We start from the raw sequence: 20010 nt of genomic DNA on the forward strand, positions 1-20010 counted from the left end.
TGCAATGAGGACAGATGAGTGAGGAGAGGAAAGGTGAAGAAGAGATGGTTAAGAGAGGCTCTCACGGTTTCGTAATCTACTGTTGAATTAGAAGACAAGCCCTTATCTCGTTTTCCACAAATTGTGTGATCCTGGACAAACCACTTAACCTTTGAGCGCCTCAGTCTCCTTTCTGCACCAAACTGTGGTTGCCTAGGGCTGTGTGCACTGCTGCATTATAGCGGCCAGAAGCTGCCAACCTGTGGCTCCCACTGTGTGTTTTTTTCGGAATTTGTGTCGCAAACCATTGTATCCTAATCTCTGTTATGACCTAGAGAAAGTTTACTGTTTTTTTTCATGGCGAAGAGTGGAAAGTTTAGAGGTGAACATTGCGGAAGGTCATTGGTACAGTCTGGTGATGCAACCGTACATTAACCAACAGGGATATTGTCAAGCTGCAGGTGGTTCGGATTTTTTTTGCACACCATACCTGTGTTAAGCAAGTAGCTCGAGTAACAAATACGAATGAGAAGGGCGTTGTGTGCCTTTGTTCATGCCTCAGCGCGTATGGCATGTGGTGACACTTGTCTTCACACACACACACACAATATGTGCGGTTAGCCCACAGCAGTGTACCACCCTTGTTTTAATTTGTTAATATGAGACAGTGTGCGTTTTATTGTGCATTCTCAGGTAACACTGGCGGAACCTGTTACTAAATCTCCCCTTCCGCTACTACTAGGTGAGTTGATACCAAAACCAATATTGTTGTGTCAACAGCAGGTGGACAGTACACCTGTCGGCATACAGGCCGCGTATTTACATATCTATTTTGAGCACAGAAATCTATAGCCATGATTTAGAACACTTTCTTTATTATGCTATGCGATCTTTGTAAACTCTCACATGAAGATTGTAATTGTGTTTTCATATTAGAATCCGCATAATTCCTTTAACAAAATGTACATTATGTTTGTATTACTCTTTGAATCTTCTACGTTGAAACTGTCTCAGTTTACATGCTGTTATCCAACTCCGCCTTTCATTCTTTTGATAAAATAAATACCATTAATTCAAAAGCATCTGTTATTTAAGGCACTGAGAGAGGGCTGGGTCTTCAGTTTATGGAGTAAGAGTGCTGTGTATTGTGTCCAAGAAGAAAGGTGCCGACTGAGTACTGATTAAGAGGTGGGAGGAATATGCAGGAGGGGTGAGAGAGCGACAAAAGAACCATAAGGGAGAGAATAGAGCGTGCGGAGGGAGAGAGAGAAAAGTAGTGGAAGAGGGGAGGAGAAAAAGTGTGAACACTTGGAGGAGAGAGAAATATATGGAAAGAGTGATGGGGAGATACAGAGGGAAAAGAAAAGACAAACCACAAAGAAAGGAGAAAGGGGCCGACTAGAGTGAGGAAGCAGAGAGAGTAAGCAAGAGCAAGACAGGTAAATAATGGGAGGTGGAGAAAGAGAGAGAAAGAACGAAAGAGGAAGGAGGAAGAGACGGGAGAGACAGAAGTGATAAAGAGAAAGAATAGAAGCTGGACATAGAGCAGGAGAGGAGCATAAAGAAAGAAAGAGACAGAAAGAAAGAGGAGAGTTAGAAGGATGGGGGAAGAGAGAAGAGGAGTCAGGGAAGACGAGAGAGAGAGACAAAGTGCTGCAATTTCTGTAATAAACACAAGATGGTGGATGGAGTGCTGAAACCTTTCAACTACTCACCCCCAGTCAAGACAGCTGGGTTTAATCCATTGTTCTTTTGCTCACCATGCCACCCTAGTTTGGACCCAGTCATACGCATGTCAGTCTTGACCCTGCTCCTCATGGGAACAGTCCAGCACAAACTGCCAGTTTGCTATGTTTGCCCTGAGTGGGACGGGTATGCCCAGACGTGGGTCCCGTGTTCACTACCCCCACCAGATACAAGCTAGCCTGGCTGATGAGGGATGATACCCCGAAACTGGTTCTAGGGTGCTTCTTTCCGGTCCAGGGAAGACCGGGACTGGCAGTTCGGGCTGGACTGTTCCCATGGGGAGCAGCGTCAAGGTTGATTTGCATATGGCTGGGTCTAACCTGGAATGGCGTGGCATGCAAAAAAAATGGATTTAACCGAGATCTGTGACTGGGGGTGAGTGTTTGATTTGTTCAGCATGAAGACTGAAGGTGGGGAGCTGGTTTCTGGCGTGTTAAACATGTAATACTCCCCTTTGTTTGTTTTCCAGTTCCCTGGGCAAGGCAGGTATGCCCGTTAAACATGTGGGTGCTGCTGAGCTCATGTCCTGGGCTGGGAAGATTATGTTCAAGGCTATTTTTCAGCAGCTTGATCCTTTTTCATGTTTTTCATGTTTCCATATTGCCTCTTGGAGTCTGGGTACAGCACTGTGCTGTGGCTAATAAAAAAAAGCTTCCTTTGATATTACTCAGCAATGCATTGTATCTCGAAGTCTCTTATGAAGCTCTATGGTTATACTGAATAAGCAGCTACCTATGTTATATGACTTCTCTTTATTAATGTAATAACTGCACTTTCACAATTGCTTTATTAACCTTCTTGCTTTCTCAAATTTGCTTGAAAATGCACCATTTGTTCACTCTTTTTTCAAAAGTTTCTCGGGGGAGAAACCTCCCCAAACCCCCCTTAAGTTGTTCGGGCACGCTCGCTGCGTTCGCTCGCTGCGGTGCAGTATGACAATTTTACGCCCACCACTTTCAAATGTTACCAGCTGCCACTGAGTTTAGCTGGAAAAGCAAGATACATTGTGTTTCATAATCCAAACGGGGTGAAATGGGGTCATTTATAGCTGAGTTTCATGATGAGTTTCCGGAAACTGATTATTTTCGAGAGCTGTCGATGGAAAGAGCAGCTGCTGGTTAGTTTACTAGATTGATGCTGAAGTGAAAGTGAGGAATGGAGGAAGATGCCCAGGTTTCATACAGTATCAGCAGGGGTTGGGCAAGGTGCCATGGCCTGATCCCAGCTGATGTTATTCCACTATTCTAACTTTGTAGGGGGTATGTAGTACCCCTGTTTTGCTGGAAAGTGGTAAGACATCCACCATCGGATTGTCCTCAAACGGTTTCTCAACCTTGATTGATTGTCACCAAAGAAAGACCTCCAAAGGTGAACAGAAAATCGATGAGTACATGTAGAACACCGCCCACTGCTGAGGAAGGTGGTTAGCAAGGGGACACATATACTGATTAAACAGCATGGCTGAGAGGGTGGAACCTTGGGATACACCATCTTTCAAAGATTTTGACTTTGGAGAGAACTAGGTGAAGAATATGGATTCTGCCCTATATGCCAGGAAGGGCTGGATTCATTTTATTACTGTGCCTGAAATGCCTATCTTCTCAAGAGTAGTGCAGACCATGGAGTGGTTTATGGTGTCAAATGCTAAAGAAAGATCTAAAAGCAGTAGTGTCCTGACATCACCGTTGTCTGTCACCCTCTGCAGGCCACCCAGTACAGCCAGCACTACACAGTCTGTATTTTGATTAGGTCTAAACCCTGCCTGGAAGGTGCCAAACAAACACTTGTTTACACAGTTTGACAGATTGGCTGCTGTTGGTGGAATACTAGTTTTTCTAGACGTTTGCCTAGGTAGGGTACGCAGAGACCTGGGTTGAAAGTTGCCTGTTACCTCAAGACTGAGTGAAGGGTTTTCCCATTAAGATTTGACAACTGTTTGCTTTCACTTGATAGAAACAGTGCCATGCGTTAAGGAGCTGTTGCAAAGAAGAAAGTCGTCAAGGGGGCACTGTGGCTTTATCATTTTTGCAGGGCACCGATCTTTGGGTGAGCCCAAGGGCTGAGACAGTGAGATAGTAGTGTTCAATACCTGGAAAGTGGTAATGGAATCAAAGGCTGCGAGAGTAACTTTGCTATGTGAAGAAAAATTATCCAACACAACATTTTCGGAGGGTGAAAATGGCCTCTAAGCGAATGGTGTCTCTAATGTTAACATGTTTGTCCTCAGAATAAGTAGCAAGAGGATGGCAAAGCTCTTGAGAAGGGGGGAAAGTGGAGACTGAAGCTGACACTCACCCATGTTAGACCTGGACCTCATTGCAGGGCCACCCCCAAACCTTTTGTCTTCACCCCTCCTAATGTGCTGAATTTCTTTTTGTTGGTTTAAGGACTCTGTGCACTTTACCACCGATAACCATTGCTGAAGTGCTCTTTCCGTAAAACATGGTAAGATTGGCCTACACCTAATTGGCACATTTAATTTACCTTTAAGTCCTTAGTATATGGTACTACATGTGCCCAGGACCCGTAGATAAATGCTGCTAGTGGGCATGCAGCACTCATTGCGCCACCCTCTAAAGTAGCACTCTGAAACATATCTCAGGCCTGCCGATGCAGCCGTTACTACAGTTCTAAACTGCCATTTCGACCTGGGAAAATAAACCTTTTGCCATGCCTAAACCTTCATTTTTAATACTTATAAGTCACCACTAATGTAGGCCCTAAAGCTCATGGGGCACAGTGCATAGAATTTAAAAAGTAGGACATGTGGTTTTAAGTTTTACATGTGCTAGTAGTGAAAAGCTCCTAAGGTTGTTTTTCGCTACAGTAAGGCCTATTTCTACCATTGACTAATACCGGGCTACCTTCTTACATTTAATAATTGCTGATTTTGGATTGGGAGCAGATAAAAATATACTGTATAGACTCGAATTAATTGTCATTTAAAATCCTCTTTAATGGTAACATTGGATATTAAGTCACAGTCCTGAAAATGCCACTTTTAGAAAGTTGCCATTTCTTGTCCTAACCACCTGTGCCTTCTGCCAGTGTCCTGGATCACATGACTGTGAATGGCTTCTCTGTTGGGGTTTGTGTAGTCCTCTCGGACAGTAAATAAAGGGGATTAGGTGTGGACAGGATGGGCCATCCTGCCAGGATGGCATGCGGCTGAGCTGTTCCCTGCACCCACTAACACTACAAAGGGGGTTGCCTCCAGCACACACAATGGGACCTGACACCAGCCTTCTCACAATAGACAGTTTGGAGCCTTGACAGGGAAGGGAAGGAATTTCCAAAACCAGATGGGTGGGTAAGACAGGGAGTCCCCCGCACACAAAGACTGGCACCATAGAACCACTCTACAGATCACTTCTGGACCTGTGAAAGACTTAGATGAAGGACTGCACTGCTGACCTGCTGCTAGAAGGAATTACCTGCTACCCTAAGGAAGGAAGACTAGACTTGCTCCTTAAACCCAGGACTACCAGAGTGACTCCAATGGGTAGTTGGCTGGCCTGATGTGTGAGCTACAGGAACGAAACAAGCTCCTCGGGGCATGAGCCCTGCTGTTGGCATCTGCTGGAGTGACCCCAGAATGTCAGCAGACCTGCAAGCAAATCCAGTGAAGGTGCTTTGACAGGTGGATTGACAGTGCCGAAGTTCCAGCTAAGTTCTTCTCCGCAGCTGCAAATCCCTTTCAGTGCGACCTCTCGACAAAGGTATCCAGCCCCGTGGAGCCCTCTTTGGCTACAGGCCTGCAGCTTCATACTGGTGGAGGATTTTGACTTCTTAAAAATTGTCTACATCTGAAGGCGTAAATCTTCAACGTCACCGCGTCCAGCATCTCCCTGATGACAACGCCTCCTCCTCGTACACAGCCTGCTGCCTTGCCCCTCTGAAGAACCTACCTTCTAATGAAGATCTTCAAGAACTTTTCAAAGTCCAAAGGTAAGCCAAGACCAGGCCCAATCCACCCCCTGGTATCGGACCTGTGCTCCGCCGCAGTCAGCCTTAACATTTGACTTTGACCCGGTCTCACACAACCAAATAATCGCTGTTGTTGTTTTGATATTTTAGGCGCTATTTTTTACTAAAAACTCAAAAAATCATCATTCCGGTTCTCGTGATTGTGTTTAATATGTTTTGGTGTCAGTTGATTGATTACAATTTACTCTCTTTTATTTTAATTGGCCTGCGATTTTTCTTTTGTTTTTACTTCATTAATGTTTGTGTGTTGCATAAATACTTTACACATTGCCTCTATGTTAAGCCTGACTGCTTTTTTCCCAAGCTACCAGAGGGTTTATTATTTATTTATTGATATTTAGAGTTTTGTAGAGCCAAATTTGGCCTGAGGGTATGAAAGCACTTTGCATAGTTCGCAAAGAAACAGTTACCTGAGTTACATATGGGTAGGTGTAATTACAAAAAATATAGAAGCAAATACTTAGCAACAACATACCAAGAAGTATACTATAGCCAGTGACGGTCCTCCAAGTGACATATGAAACAAAAACAGTTACATTTAATATTCTCAAATACAACACGGGTAAAATGAAGAGCATTGATGAATAGGGCATGTCGACTTGTGTAGCGGTGTGTGCGTGAGACGCTAGTTAGGGTAAAATGTCAAATATAAAATCATCATCATAGCAAAGCATATGGCATATAATAACAATGCAAACCAGTGATGAAGAGAACATACAGGCCTATTATACTAGTGTAAACTATCAGTGAAAGCATTAAAAACATAACAGCACACACTACGAGACGATGCTAAAGCATACATTGGCAAGTTCCTTATCAGGGGCTCTGAGAGTGGTGAGGAGCTGTTGGATACGGAACACAGGGGTGGGGCTTTCTCACTGTCCCTTTTTCCAGAGAGTCTGGAACTTGAGGTAGGGGGTCAGGAGGGGGCAGACAGGCCCTTCATCGAGAAACGCCAGGAGCAGCGCCCCGCAGATCCGCAATCTGAACCCGAGGGGCAGTCGTGCCATCCGAACCCGGAGACAGGCAGTCCCAATAAAAGCACACACCAGTCCCTTAGGCAGACCAGGGCAGGGTGTGTGAGCAGGGGGTAGTGTGGGGCTCACCTTTTGATCTTCTACCATTTTTGCTTTCCTACTGCACCCCTTGACCCTTCCTTTTTTCTCCTTTCACTTTTTTCCCGCTGTTTTGCTGATCCAGGCGTTTGAAAGGGTCTGGGTGTCCTTTCCGTTTGCTCTCCTGTTGTCCCACCGCCATTGAGTCATTTTGAGTGGTTTGCGCTACCTGGAGCTGAGGTAGGCTGGCAGCAGAGAGGGGCGGCTGTGAAACAACATGGCTGCCTTGCTCTCTCCATCCCCTCTGGCAAGTCGCAGGCACATAGGGGGAAGCGCTGTGGGAGCGTCGATGAACCTCTCGCAGCTAGTCAAGGATCATCGCTCAGGCTACCGTTCTTCCACGAGAGATGAGGTCAGGCCATGAAGCGCATACATCTTTTCTGCTGGAGTGTGTTTCACTGCCAGGTTGGTGGACTCCGGCCACGGTCTCAGACAACACGACCCTTTATCGGGGGAGCGCAGAACCAGGGACCCCGACCACTTATCTGGGGAGCAGTCTCTCTGTGCCAGCTGAAGATCAAGGAAAATTAAATCCTGCATCTGGATTTGTATGTGGGCGGTCTCAAGAGATGAGAGGGCAGCAGATGGGAACCTCAAGGCTCTCTTCCCATTTTGTCTGCGGGCTGCCTCGGGCACAGCGACAGCTGTCATAGTGAGAGCGCAAGGTTCACTGGTGCACAGGTAGTACTCCCAGTTTCCTAAAGCCAGTGAAAAACTGTCGTAGCGACGAGTAGCAGTGACAGCATGCGGGATGGTAGGTTACGGTTTTGAATTTACACCAGAAAGGTGATCCCTAGCCCGTATTCTCTCAGCTGCACTTGGCGGCTTATCAGTGCATTCGGCCATCTTGCTGGATGTTTGCCGGTGACGTTCTTATTTTCCCCACTCATTGCTGCACAGGCTTCACCCCAGTCAGCTTTGCATCGGAGCGGCTATGCAGCATCACCGGAACATTTCCTTCGGATCTCAATGGGCGGTGGCTCTATGTGGGGTGGGGTGGGTCTTATTCAGTGGTTTGCGCCGTAAAGCGTTCCTATCTCCCTAACAGTCAGCCATGTTTCCTTCTTTTGTCTCAAGCTATCAGAGGGTTAAGCACAAGTTAATTTTGTGACTTTTTGTGCTTCACTCTGACAAAGATTGTGGTTGTTGCTTGAGTGGGGCTTCCATCCCCCTCAACTAAAAACCCAGGTTCTTTCAACCCTCTACAAGGAAGTGCACTGAGGAGAGCAGAGTCTGAGTATACTCCGTTCCTTCATCTGAGTCCTAACTCTGTCTCTTTTGTGTCTCAGAACTTGTTACGAGTGGGGAGCTCATTGCTGGCGTTGGAGAACAAGGAACACTGGAACACGCTTCTGCAGAGCGAGCATGGCAGCGCACGACTCATGGACCAGTTGCGCGAGTACACCAGCACTCTTGCCAGGAACATGAAGCTCACCTACCTGAACCCCGTTGGCCTAGTGACCCCAAACATCAGTAAGTGAAAAATTGATATTTTGTTTAGTCCACATTCTCAATCTCTCTTGTGCATGTGATGTTCAACCCTGCTAAGGGAAAGGGCATTCCAACTGTAAGGTGAGGATTTGAGATGGGCTGATAGAAGCGGCGCAGAAGTGTATATGCTTTGTCGAATTCGGTCTTGTCATCTCACGTCTCTCCCAAAAGGTAGCAGAGAATCCTCCCACTTAGCACACTTGATAGCATGGGCCCAGTTTGCATTGTCAGTGCGTCCTCATCTTTTGCTGCATATTACGTGCCTATCGGTGATGTGTTCTTCTATAATGTGTGTTGTGTTACCATAGATGAGATCAGGCCTTCGTTTTGGTGTTTTTGCGAGGACACTTTAAAGGTTTGGCAATTTCCAGGCGTTCAAATGCAGGAGAAAAGCTTTTCGACCTGCAGCAGATTGCGTTGGACTTTGTCATGGCCAGAATCAACTTTCTGTTTGGACGTCAGTTAAATGCCCTTAAATGGGTTGGTGCTAGAAACCAAAGCTGCCAATAGGAAATGCTATTAAAGCGGGTAATTTTGGGGACACTTTTCCTTCTTTGGCATACTCTGAAAAAATGTTCTTAAATAATCTAAATTCTTGTCTCTGTTTTAGATGTTTTCTATTTTGAAAATGAGTGCACGGAAAAGGTGTCCATTTATTCCTCTTTTCTGGATCCCACTATATGCAGGGCTTAGCACCAACCCTTCCTGTCCTCTTTTTCACTCTCTACCTGCAGTGCTCAGCATTAAACCTTGTCTCCTCCCTTTTATTCCCTATTTAAAGTGCTCACCATTGACCGGATGGAGAACCATACCCACACCAGAAGGCGCTTTCCTCGCTACCACAGCTACCTTTTCCGCGGGCAGTCGGCCTGGGATCCTCACACTCACATTGTGCTGCCGGCGTCTGTTCTCATGCCTCCCAGAGTGGAAGGTGAGTTGTCCATTTACACACTGAAGAACTCGCTGAACTAGAACCAGCAGTACAGCTATGGTATACCGTGAGGGCATGTTATAAAACTTTAGGAATATGTTAGAATGGATCCTTTCTTAACCTTGTATTTTAGACATCACATGAAATTATGGCTGGCTTGTGTTTAGTAATGAGAATCTGGAAAGAAACGGCTGCCATCCAGGCCCTTCACAAAGGCATTGCACACATATTTCCACATCATAGGTGCCCTATGTCCATCCTCCTCTCATAGTAGATTCTGCAGGATGGAATACTTCTCTGCCTACCCTCAAGGTAGGCAGATTTTCTAACCATTGACTCCAATACCAAGTTATTCCTTAACCTTACAGAGCAGGTCATCCCAATTCTTTCTAGAGGCACCACATTGGTGGGCGGGTTTGTGAGCGATGGGTATCATGTACCGTGTGAATTAATGCGAGTAGCACCCCTGTTGAACCAGGGATTACAACTAGGAGTGTGGCAATCCTACGCAACTTTGTGGACTTTTTTAATTGTCACAATCTTCATTATCTTCCAACAAATTGACAACTTTAAAAAGACGACAACATTTTCACAAAAAAATACACATGGGGGAAAACTGCAGGAAACACACTTTTAGCGTAGACACATTTTCTGTTATCTCCAAATGTTGCACAGACTTAGAAATAGGCTAAGCACCTGCTTAGATGCTACATACAAAACTGTCTATTTATGTTTAAAACAATTGTTAAACCTATCAGATTTGATTTTGATCAAAGGTGTTTGTCCTCTTTTCATGGAGAAACATAACTTCAGGTTGTTTTTGTCTGCTCCCTGAAGATGTGGAAACTGTAGGATTGTATTGATTTTATGGGGTACCATCTTCTCTCTGCACCCAAACTGAATACTTTAGCTCACTTCCTTACCTTGGTCTCAACAAGCTTGGACTGCATGCAAAGCTTCCATATGACGTAGTGAGACAGGTCAGTTGGGCCAGGATACAGTAATTCAAATCCATAGTTTTGTTTCTAGCTGTAAGCACAGCTCCTATTATCCATCCTTCCAACGTGCTTTAGGATTGTCTGATAGGCTGAACATTGAGGGGCCTGGGACCACGGTGTTTTAGAACCCTCAGATTTTGGGCAAATTGATCTTACTTTTGTGTGGGGCAACATGCCATTGTGACTTCAGATTGTCTACTGGACATTGCAAGGGAAAGCTATGCCGACCTAAAGGCATCACCAATATGAGTAAATTCTTTCAGTTATTATTTAATTGTTTTTTTATATAGTGCGACTAAGACCCAGTGGATGGCAGAACGCTTCCCATAGTAACATAATACAATTTTCTTCAGTTGAAGTCTACAAATGTATAGTTATGCAGAATCCCACATAATACAATCACATATTGTTACTGTTGAACAGAGGTAGGGTCAATCACGTTTGGCAATGTCATTAAAAGAGAATGGCCTTCGGTTGTCTTTTAAAAGAGATTTAGGGCGGGATTGTCTAATGGAAGGTGGTATGGAGTTTCAAACCCAATGAGCACGTCCAACGAAATATTGCTTTAGAGGTTTTCTGTTTTTAAATCTTGGTGTTTCCAAGAGCAGTTTATCCTTGCTTCTAAAGTTGCTTCCTGATAAGATCGATTATTGAGCAAGGTAGTTGAGATTTCCGTAAATTTGCCAGAAACACACGATTGAAATATATTCAGCTTAATTACTTACACACTACATAAATGAACCCTAGAAGACTGAATAGAAAAGCAGGAAATGAAAACAAGGTTGCCCCAGATGGAATCACACAAAATCGAATTTTCTCCATATGGTCATGGGTTGTCCTATCATACACTAAAGGCCTGGCTATGAGAGAGTTTGTTCAATGTCAGTCTTAGGACCTGCTTCTAACGTGGGGATACCTATCTCTGCCCACTCTCTGGCACCCTGTCCTATGTCTTGCAGTCCCAAAACTCTCAAGTCACCTTTTTAAAAAAAATGAAGAACTGCTGTCAGTCAAGCCGCCCAGCTGTGCATATCCTCCCCCACAACATTCAGGTGAGGAGCAGACACGTCCTGTTCTGGCCTGCCCGCCGCTACATTCGGTGTGACCGTTCCAGTGGTCCGGTTGCTACTCCTTCACCTATGAAGCTCTGACCTCCTCATTCTGAGGCGGAGCCTTCAATTGCGGACCATATTTAGGTTCAGCATTACGTGTGGTTGACCAAAGATACCCCTCTATAAGAATTGTGGTATATTTATTTATGGGTGGTCCCACGGTCCTGAAGAAGTGTCGCTCGATTTTGAGCATATACGACACGAAACATGTTGACCCCTGTCAACTATAGGCTACCCTGATACCTAGAATCACCTGAGTAGCCTCCCTGGTTTTACCTAGTCCCAGCCCTACCTAACCTAATTAAAAATATTGAGGGGCCAGGGTCTATTTTAGCTTTTTCAAATCCCCACATACTTTAGGAGTTATTACCCTCCACAGTCACACACATGGTCTTCACATAAACGGCGTTCTCAGATCAAAAGATCTCCGCTAAAGATGCCACCAGGCCCGTTGGACATTGCAGCGCCGGTCCGACGAGGAGCGCCCAATGATGAAGCATGACACCCTAACAGGTGTGTGAGGGCAACAAGATCTGAAATTTAAATTTCCCCTCCCAGATTAGACTTAACAGCCGATTCACAACGATCTATTCCAAATTGGCCACTTAGAGGAACTGCTCTTATCTGTTTTTCCTACATATCCTCCCCCACAACATGTGAGTGAAGAACAGTTACTGAAAATAAGTGAAAGAGTGAGAGGGTACCTCACGTATGCAACACCAGGGAGGCTACCAGCAGGTTCTCGCCAGTATGCCCACGTATATCATCATCGGTTACCCACTCACAGAAACAAAGAAATAGTGTCCAATAGAGAGACAAGAAGAGCAGAAAGAAAGAATTAACTGTCCCAAAACATAAACCCCGTGATATGCAGAGAACAGTGTGTTCCATGCAATTAAAATCGAGTCAGGACTCACTGTTAGGTTGCCCTCTTTATTTGCAAATGAGAGCTTACTCGGGTTAAAAGCACTGCATGTTGCTAACCTTTTCCAAGAAGGCCAACATGTTTCTTTGCCAGTTACGTATGTTGTGGCAAATTCGTCAGGGCATGGGGTTCAATCACTCGCCTCTCTGGACAATACTTTGTATGATATGGATAGGCTGACAAAACAAAAAGAACAGCAGTTCTATCTCAATAAAACCTGGTCAACCAGATAAAATCCTACTCCAATGTAATGTATATCTTTTAATCTTGAGTCTCAATCATATATAATTACCCGGTGTCGGCTGAGGGCTCTAATACCAGCCTGCACCAGACCCAAAGGGGGTTGTGTTTGTCACTGTTACCCCTAGTTTAGGAAGCACTACCGTTGCTTATCGTTACACCTGTGGACATAATGTTTCGACATTACATTAACACTACAAGTAGTGTGTACCTTTCATCTTCATAACAACCTTGTCTAAGTACCATTGTGTGTCAAATGTCGTCTTCCTGACAACTAACTGTTATTAGTTCCATCCCATTCAATGTGTGCGTATCATTACCCACAACATACACATATAAATGTGATCTCACACCACTATGGTATGTCTCAACAAAATTGCACAGCGTCTCTGATTTATTTGGGCCATCTCAGTAAGTTTACATGTACAATCTGCCTTCGTTACTCCCTTATGCAGAACCTAGCAGGACTGTGAGATGATAAATTAAATTAATTTGAGCAACACATACAGTTAGGTCTTGAAAAAGGGAATGTGGAGGGCAGCCAGGGAATTGATAAATGTATGGGTACGGGCACATGTGCAAGACTACATTTTAACAATGCAATGTGTAGATATATGCATATTAGAAATGTGGGATACGCACGCATGCCTGAAAAAACATATTGCGCAAGGAAGCTGAGCATCCACTGCAAAAAAAAAAAATGTTATTCTTATATTGTAAACCTGGACATTCTGAAGTAAAATGTGATGTTGATGGAGACTTGATGAGTACTAAATGCTGATGTAAACTTGCTATAACTTCTTCATAAGTTAATGAAAACTATATAACTAATAAATAGATTTTTTTTTTAAAGTTCATTCTGAAGGCAAAAAATACAGCTTTGTGTGTGTTGCATGCAATTTTCATTCGGAATCCGCTTCAGTGATAATCAGAATTGGTGAAACTTTGCCAAAATTTCCGATGCCGCCCGAAGGTTCAGAGGTACTGGCGCAGGGTGGTGCAGTGTATGGAGGAGGTGTGGGAGGTGGAGATTCGCCTGGAGGCTAAGAGATGCCTCCTGAATATATGGGAGCCAACGGACCTGCCACCAAAAGGGAGGCTCTGGGTGACGCTCGGCCAAATGGTGGCGAAGAGGAACATAGCTAGACTCTGGGGAAGTCCCATTCCGCCCACATTGTCAGACTGGAACAGAGACATGGACTGGTGCATGCTACAGGAAAAAACCGTCTATGTGGCAAGAGGGTGCCCCCGTAAGTGGGTCGAGGTGTGGACCAAGTGGAATGATTTCAGAGGGGGCATCTGTGTGCCTCCTTCTATCGAGCAGGCAGACCCCGGGGATGTGTAATATACCACTGCTCTGTACGCTCCGAAGGTTAAGACAGTGATGCGTAGGTCGCACCACCGGGAAGTAAGGTCAAAGGTGCTTGCAGTGTGGACCGTCACTTGGAAGGGTGGGGGGGGGGGAGTTTTGATTGTTAGACAAGTTCACGCCTGTTGGGGCACATGCTTGTGTTCAAAGTGGTTCTAAGAGAAAATAAGACCTAAGGCATACGTCCTTCTTCCCTACAAATTTGATGCACTGTTTATTAACGCCGCCGTACCCCCGGGTTGACGGCACAGGGCTGTGTTATTGGTTACACATATAAGATTCCTTCCGCTGCCGGCCCACTGGGTTGTAGGCTGTCAGCCGTGTATTGTGTGTCTCTGAATAAAGGTCTTTAAAAAAAAATAAAAAAAATAAAAAGTTCCGATGCCCAGAAGCAAACTGGCGTCTACATAAGAGGACTCCTTTAAGAGGAGCTGTTTGTGTCCTTGCTGTTCAACCTAGGAGGGTGTTTCCATAGTCTATCCTCAAACGCATAAGCAAATCAATAATTACTTTGAAATCTTTATCTCTGAGTGGAAGTTTGATTCCAGAGAGGCTCCACAGCTGAAATTGTTGGCTTTTGTCAAGTTATTGGTGCGCTTCAAGATTGAGGTTTTTATCTAGGTAGAAGCCAAGTGATTTTCGAGACGCGACAACTGAAGGATTGCAGTTGAGTACTGAGGAAGTAGAAAAGTCCTCAATTCGCCATGACCAACAGACAAAGGGCCAGATGTATCAACATTGTATTTTGCGAGTACTTAATAGCGAATTCTACCTATTTGCTGTTATAGCCTCGCAAAATGCAATGTATGTAGGTTTCGCAAATAAAATGCAATTCCTTCACATTCCTTAATTGCGCCTTGCAAATTGCGAGTCGCAAATAAGGAATGGCTTCCCATTCATTTCTGTGGGCCTAGAGGCCCATAGGAATGAATGGGAATTGCATGCACAATTTGTGAGTACCCAATAGGTACTCGCAAATTGCGCACGCAATTTCAAGGGTGCCAAAAAAACACCGTGTTGCACTCCTGAAATATGCATTTGTGCACATGTGGCGCACATACATGCCCTAAGGGCATGTATGTGCACCACATGGCACTTAAAAAAATGCAAAATTGTGCATTTTCCTAAGGATTTGCAATTTACCACCAACTTGAAGTTGGTGGGAAATTGTGATTCCTTAAAGCAGGGTTGCAATTTAAAATGCGCTTCCTGCATTGCATTTAGAGAATCGTAAATTGCGATTCTCTAAATGCATTCGCAAAATAGGTAATCACAAAAATTGCGATTCCCTATTTTGCAATTGCTTTTTGGGACGATACATCACAAAAGGCTTTTTCCCCTTTGCAAACGGGAAATGGCTTGATACATCTGGTCCTCATTCTTCCCCGACAATTATGTATCTTGTTCCCTCGCTACCACTATCTAAAGGGACACCACAAACCAAGCCCTTTGTGAAAGGCTTGCAGTCTATCCCTGTGTCATCTCCACTTGCCTGTATGATGTTTCTCATACAAATATTAATGTTATCTTGCTCTTCCTTGTTTCTTTAGTTGCATACTACTCATAGCTCTTGCTCTGAGAAGTTGTGAACTCTGTTTAAGCTTCTGTTAATATTGTCTGTGTATTATTAACACAGCCCCTCCTACTGCAAGACCTACTTTAACAAGCGCTGAAGCTAATGCCACGCTGGAGATCTCACCGCCAAAGAAGACCATCCCTGAACCAGAGCCTGCTGTTACCATCATCATCCTCATCATCTACCGGACTCTTGGAGGGCTTCTCCCTGCCCGCTACAGCACTGATCGTAGGAGTGTCAGGTAATTCCAGCTACAGCCACATCTGCAGGAGTGTCAGATATTTAAATCTGGAAGCGGGAACACAGGAAATAGTACTAACCATAATAGCAAGCTAGTTGAAAACTTACAGCAGAAGTATGAGGACCAGCATCTTTGAGGGTCACTTATAGACAGCTAGAGTAATGTTCATGGAGGCATCAGTTACTTGCAACTACACCGCTGTTCATAACCAGAGGTTACTTACTGCAGCAGCACCTATTGTCACTCATAGTGTAGTGTCAGTTATAGGAAGTAGCTGCACAGATTGTAGGAATGTCTGGTAGAGACAGGTACATAGCCTTCTGAAAGTGTGTGAGAAGTTCAAACAGGCACAGCATTATCACAGAATTGTCAGGTACAGATACCTACAGCGCCGCTAGAAGTGTCCTGTACAGAATGCTAGAGCACTAGCTGCCAGTCTCAGTTATTTAGAGCAGCACAAGTTTTAGTATTTTCAGGTCCAGACAGCTTAGCATTGATCCAAGGAGTAGGTACAGACAGGGCACATCTTGGCAGAAGGTCATGTACAGGCAGTTACTGCACTAGCTGTAGGCACAGACAGCTACAGCACCTATGGCAGGAGTATCCACTGTACTCAGCTAGAGCAGAGATGACAGCAATGTGGCACCTGTTGCAGGGATGCTGATACAGACAGGCACATCATTCATTGTTAGGGGTCTTAGTTACAAACAACTACTGGACCAATCGTAGTCGCATCAGGAACAACCCTCTGTAGCACCTGTTGCTTGAGTGTCAGTCACTCAAGGCTATGGCACCAATTACAGGCATGCCAGGTACATCCAGCTACAGCGCTGGTCAAAGGAGTCCTGTGTGTCCAGTTTATAATGGAAATGCAGGTAATGTGAATTCATTGAAGGCTGAGTTGATATACAATCAGCAGAGGAGAACTGCTCACAACTGCCACTGTGCTCTGCTTCCTGCATTCTTCCTGTTAAATGCCACAATCTAACATTGGACTGCCTCACATCCCCCTTTCTAATAAAAGTGAATATAATACCTTTACCACAGGGTCTAATAAGGACAGCATTTACAAACAGTCCTATTTCTCTAGCTACAATACAGCATACAATGAATATAAAGTGAGATGTTCCTAACATTCCATTTACATAGAATATTGTGTGATATCCCGGTGGAGATGCAAACATTTGAACTGCTGTCAAGTGCCTCTGAGCACTCTTTCCAGCATTCTACACCTATACATTCCACATTGTAGCAGTCGAAAGCCGCAGAATGTCAAGTACAGACAGCTATAGCACATTTTTCAGTACTGTGTATGGCAGATAGCTGCAGCATCAATCGCAAGAGAGTAAGGAGCAATATCAACAATATTCGTTCCAAGTAGGTTCGTCAGCCAGAGCTCTTATTCCAGGACAGGCTGAGGACGGACTGCAGGAAAATCTGTTCAAGGCACCTGCAGTGTCAGTCACTGAAGGGACCTTTAGTTAGAGCTTCAACTACCACTAAGAGAGTAAATGAGTAAAACAGTTATGGCTTTCGGCTTGATAACAACACTGTCAGGTGCATTCAGGTTCAGCACCAATCGTCCGTAATGTCCAATCGATACAGCTACAGCATGGGTTGCCTGGACAGTCAAGTGCATTTAGCTTAGCCTAATCGCAAGACAAAAAGGTTCACCGTTGTTGAGTACTATGGGAACGTTGCAATAGCTTCGCCATTCATCAGGCAGCATGTAGGGACAAAAGTCCATGCATCGAGTGAACAGTTTTGACACCCTACCCTTTCCAGATTATCCTGTGTTTACACGAGTGGACTGGAATGTGCATTGTTGATGCTTCATTTTAATTTTGGGTTGCACACCAGCAGAACACAAAGTTATGCTGGCAAGGGGGTACCCTCATAAGGCATTATAGGCAAAATGAAGGATGGCTGGGTGGAAATTGGTGGCAGCTGGTGCTGAGTGTCTCTGCCCCCTGTATGGCTGCCTTTTAACAGTGCCACACTTTGTGGACAAAATCTCTCACTGTATTCTTCACCAGCTTTGCCTTTAAGGGTTTTCTAGAGTACATGTTAAAATGAGTCCCTCCAGGTATGAGGTCCATCCCTCAACGGAAGCTTGGTTGTTGTATTTTGAAGTCATAGGAGACCATCTTTTAAACCCAAGCATATATCCTAACTTTAGCATCTTTCATGGAAGACAGCTTTCCTAGATGCAAGCACATCAGTTCAGAGCGAAATCCATGTGTTTAGGCATGTCATTGTGAGTATGCATTCATCTTTCCTCCCAACAGATGGTTTCAGACTTTCATGTAAATCGAACTATTTCCCTCTCCAATTTCTTCTAGATTCCTTCCTTCCTTCCCTGATGAGAAACCACTCCATATCCTATATTTTAGAACCACTACATACTAAGCAGAACCTGCACATCCGTATGTCTGGGTTGGAGGAAGTGGGAGGTATTATAGTTGAAAGGAAGTCTGAGGAGTGGTAATTCAAAAATTTGAGAGTGCTGAAAAGTCCTAGGATATTGTCAAGCTACGTAGATATAGTTATGAATAGGAAACACAGCAGCAGTATGCTGGCCAACTTCATGGCGCCACTCACAGGGCAAGGGGCATCTCTGAACACTCCCCTTTGGATGTGATGTTGGACTGCCCTGCCAGAGGTTCCACATTGCCTCCCAGGATTAATCGCTGGTATCTTAAGGACCTACACTTCCCAAACAAAGTGTCCACGGGAGTAAAGCAATATTTTCAAGAAAACAAGGGCTCAGTCCAATTGGCATGTGTGTTGTGGGAGGCGTTTAATACAGGCCTCAGAGAACAGACAAAGGCAATGATTGGGGGGAAAAGAAGGAACCGAAGCTACACTGCGATAACCTAGAAAGAGAGATCCTGACACTTGAAACCCAGGTACTAAAGGCCGGCGAAGATACCAGGCATCTACAACATATTCTTTGCCTCACACAGCATGAACTGAAAGAATTAGCAGATAAAAGGGAGCACACATATGCCACTGCCATGCAACGCTGCCTATACGACATAGGCGATAAGGCCAGTAAACTTGTTATCTGGCTTGACAAAAGGGATAAGAAATGAAATTGGGTCCTAGAGATTAGGAACACTGAGGGCAGGCATCATATCAGGGGGGTAGTGATAACAGAGGCATTCGCTACATACTAAGAGAACATGTTTGCCTCCAAAACCAGTAGGCCGGGAGCAGACTGTGGAGAGCTCATGAGAGATCTCCCCCTTCGGACTTTTTCCGAGGATGATAGGTGAGCACTTAAGCAGGACTTGATGGCAGAGGAGGTTGAGCAGGCAATCAGGCGGCGGGACCTAATGAGCTGCAAATTGAATTATACAAGTGCATGGCAACATAAATAGTGGGACATATGCTGAGTATGTTTAATGAAGCCAAAGAGGGGAGTAGCTTGCCTGAAGATCAGAGGATGGCGACGATAATACCTTAAAAAGATAATCCGCATGATGCCTGCAGTTCGTATAGACCCATCTCATTGCTAAACCTGCAATCCGAGATCTTGGTTAAGGCACTGGTGAATAGACTGAGACCAGTCATTACGTCGGTTGTCCACCCTGATCTGTCTGGCTACACAAAGCAACTTGAGGCGCTTGTATGGAGTTATCCACTCGACCATGACCCTTCGGACTGAACAGGCCATATTGCTATCCCTGGACACGCAAATGGCGTTTAACAGTATTGAATGGAGTTACCTGTTCGCAGCCCTGACAAGGTTGGCTTTTGGAGTCAAATTCTGTCAGTGGGTTCACCTTTTATACAGTGGTCCATTGGCCCGGGTGAAGGTGAAGAATGTCATGTCGCGTCCATTCGCATTGCATAGGGGAATCCGGCAAGGGTGCTTACTGTCCCCAATGCTTTTCGCTGTGGTACTGCAACCCTTGTCGGAGTGGGTGCGATGAAATCCCCTGAAAAGTGGCATTGACTGTGGAAAGGATTGGGGGGAACGACTTGCCCTACACACTGATGACATCTTGCTCTAAGCCACACAACCACAAATGACAATAAACAGGATACTATACATTTTTTAAATCTCTTTGAAGGGTACTCTGGGTACCAAATTAATTGGGATAAGTCTCAGATTTGTTCCCCTGTGTGGCGGCAACCCCATATCGTTGACCCAATGTGCAGTTCCGATTGCCCGAGAGGGGTTTAAATACTTAAGCATTTATATAACGAGAGATGGGGTGTGTTTTCTAAAAAAAAAAAACCTCTACCCTTGGAATTTAGTGAAGACGTGGCTCATTGGTTGCAACTCACACTC

General features: G+C 44.8%; 1 protein-coding gene across 1 annotated transcript in view; it reads left to right on the forward strand.

The window, feature by feature from the left end:
* Positions 1 to 20010, forward strand: part of CELSR3 (cadherin EGF LAG seven-pass G-type receptor 3) — a 790626-nt gene that overhangs the window by 650684 nt on the left and 119932 nt on the right. The window contains exons 19-21 of the mRNA XM_085624365.1: positions 8117 to 8300; positions 9100 to 9249; positions 15530 to 15710. Of these exons, the coding sequence (XP_085480491.1) occupies positions 8117 to 8300; positions 9100 to 9249; positions 15530 to 15710 (515 nt within the window). The remainder of the gene's footprint in view (positions 1 to 8116; positions 8301 to 9099; positions 9250 to 15529; positions 15711 to 20010) is intronic.

This window comes from Triturus cristatus, chromosome 9 (genome assembly GCF_964204655.1).
Source record: "Triturus cristatus chromosome 9, aTriCri1.1, whole genome shotgun sequence".
NCBI lineage: Eukaryota > Metazoa > Chordata > Amphibia > Caudata > Salamandridae > Triturus > Triturus cristatus.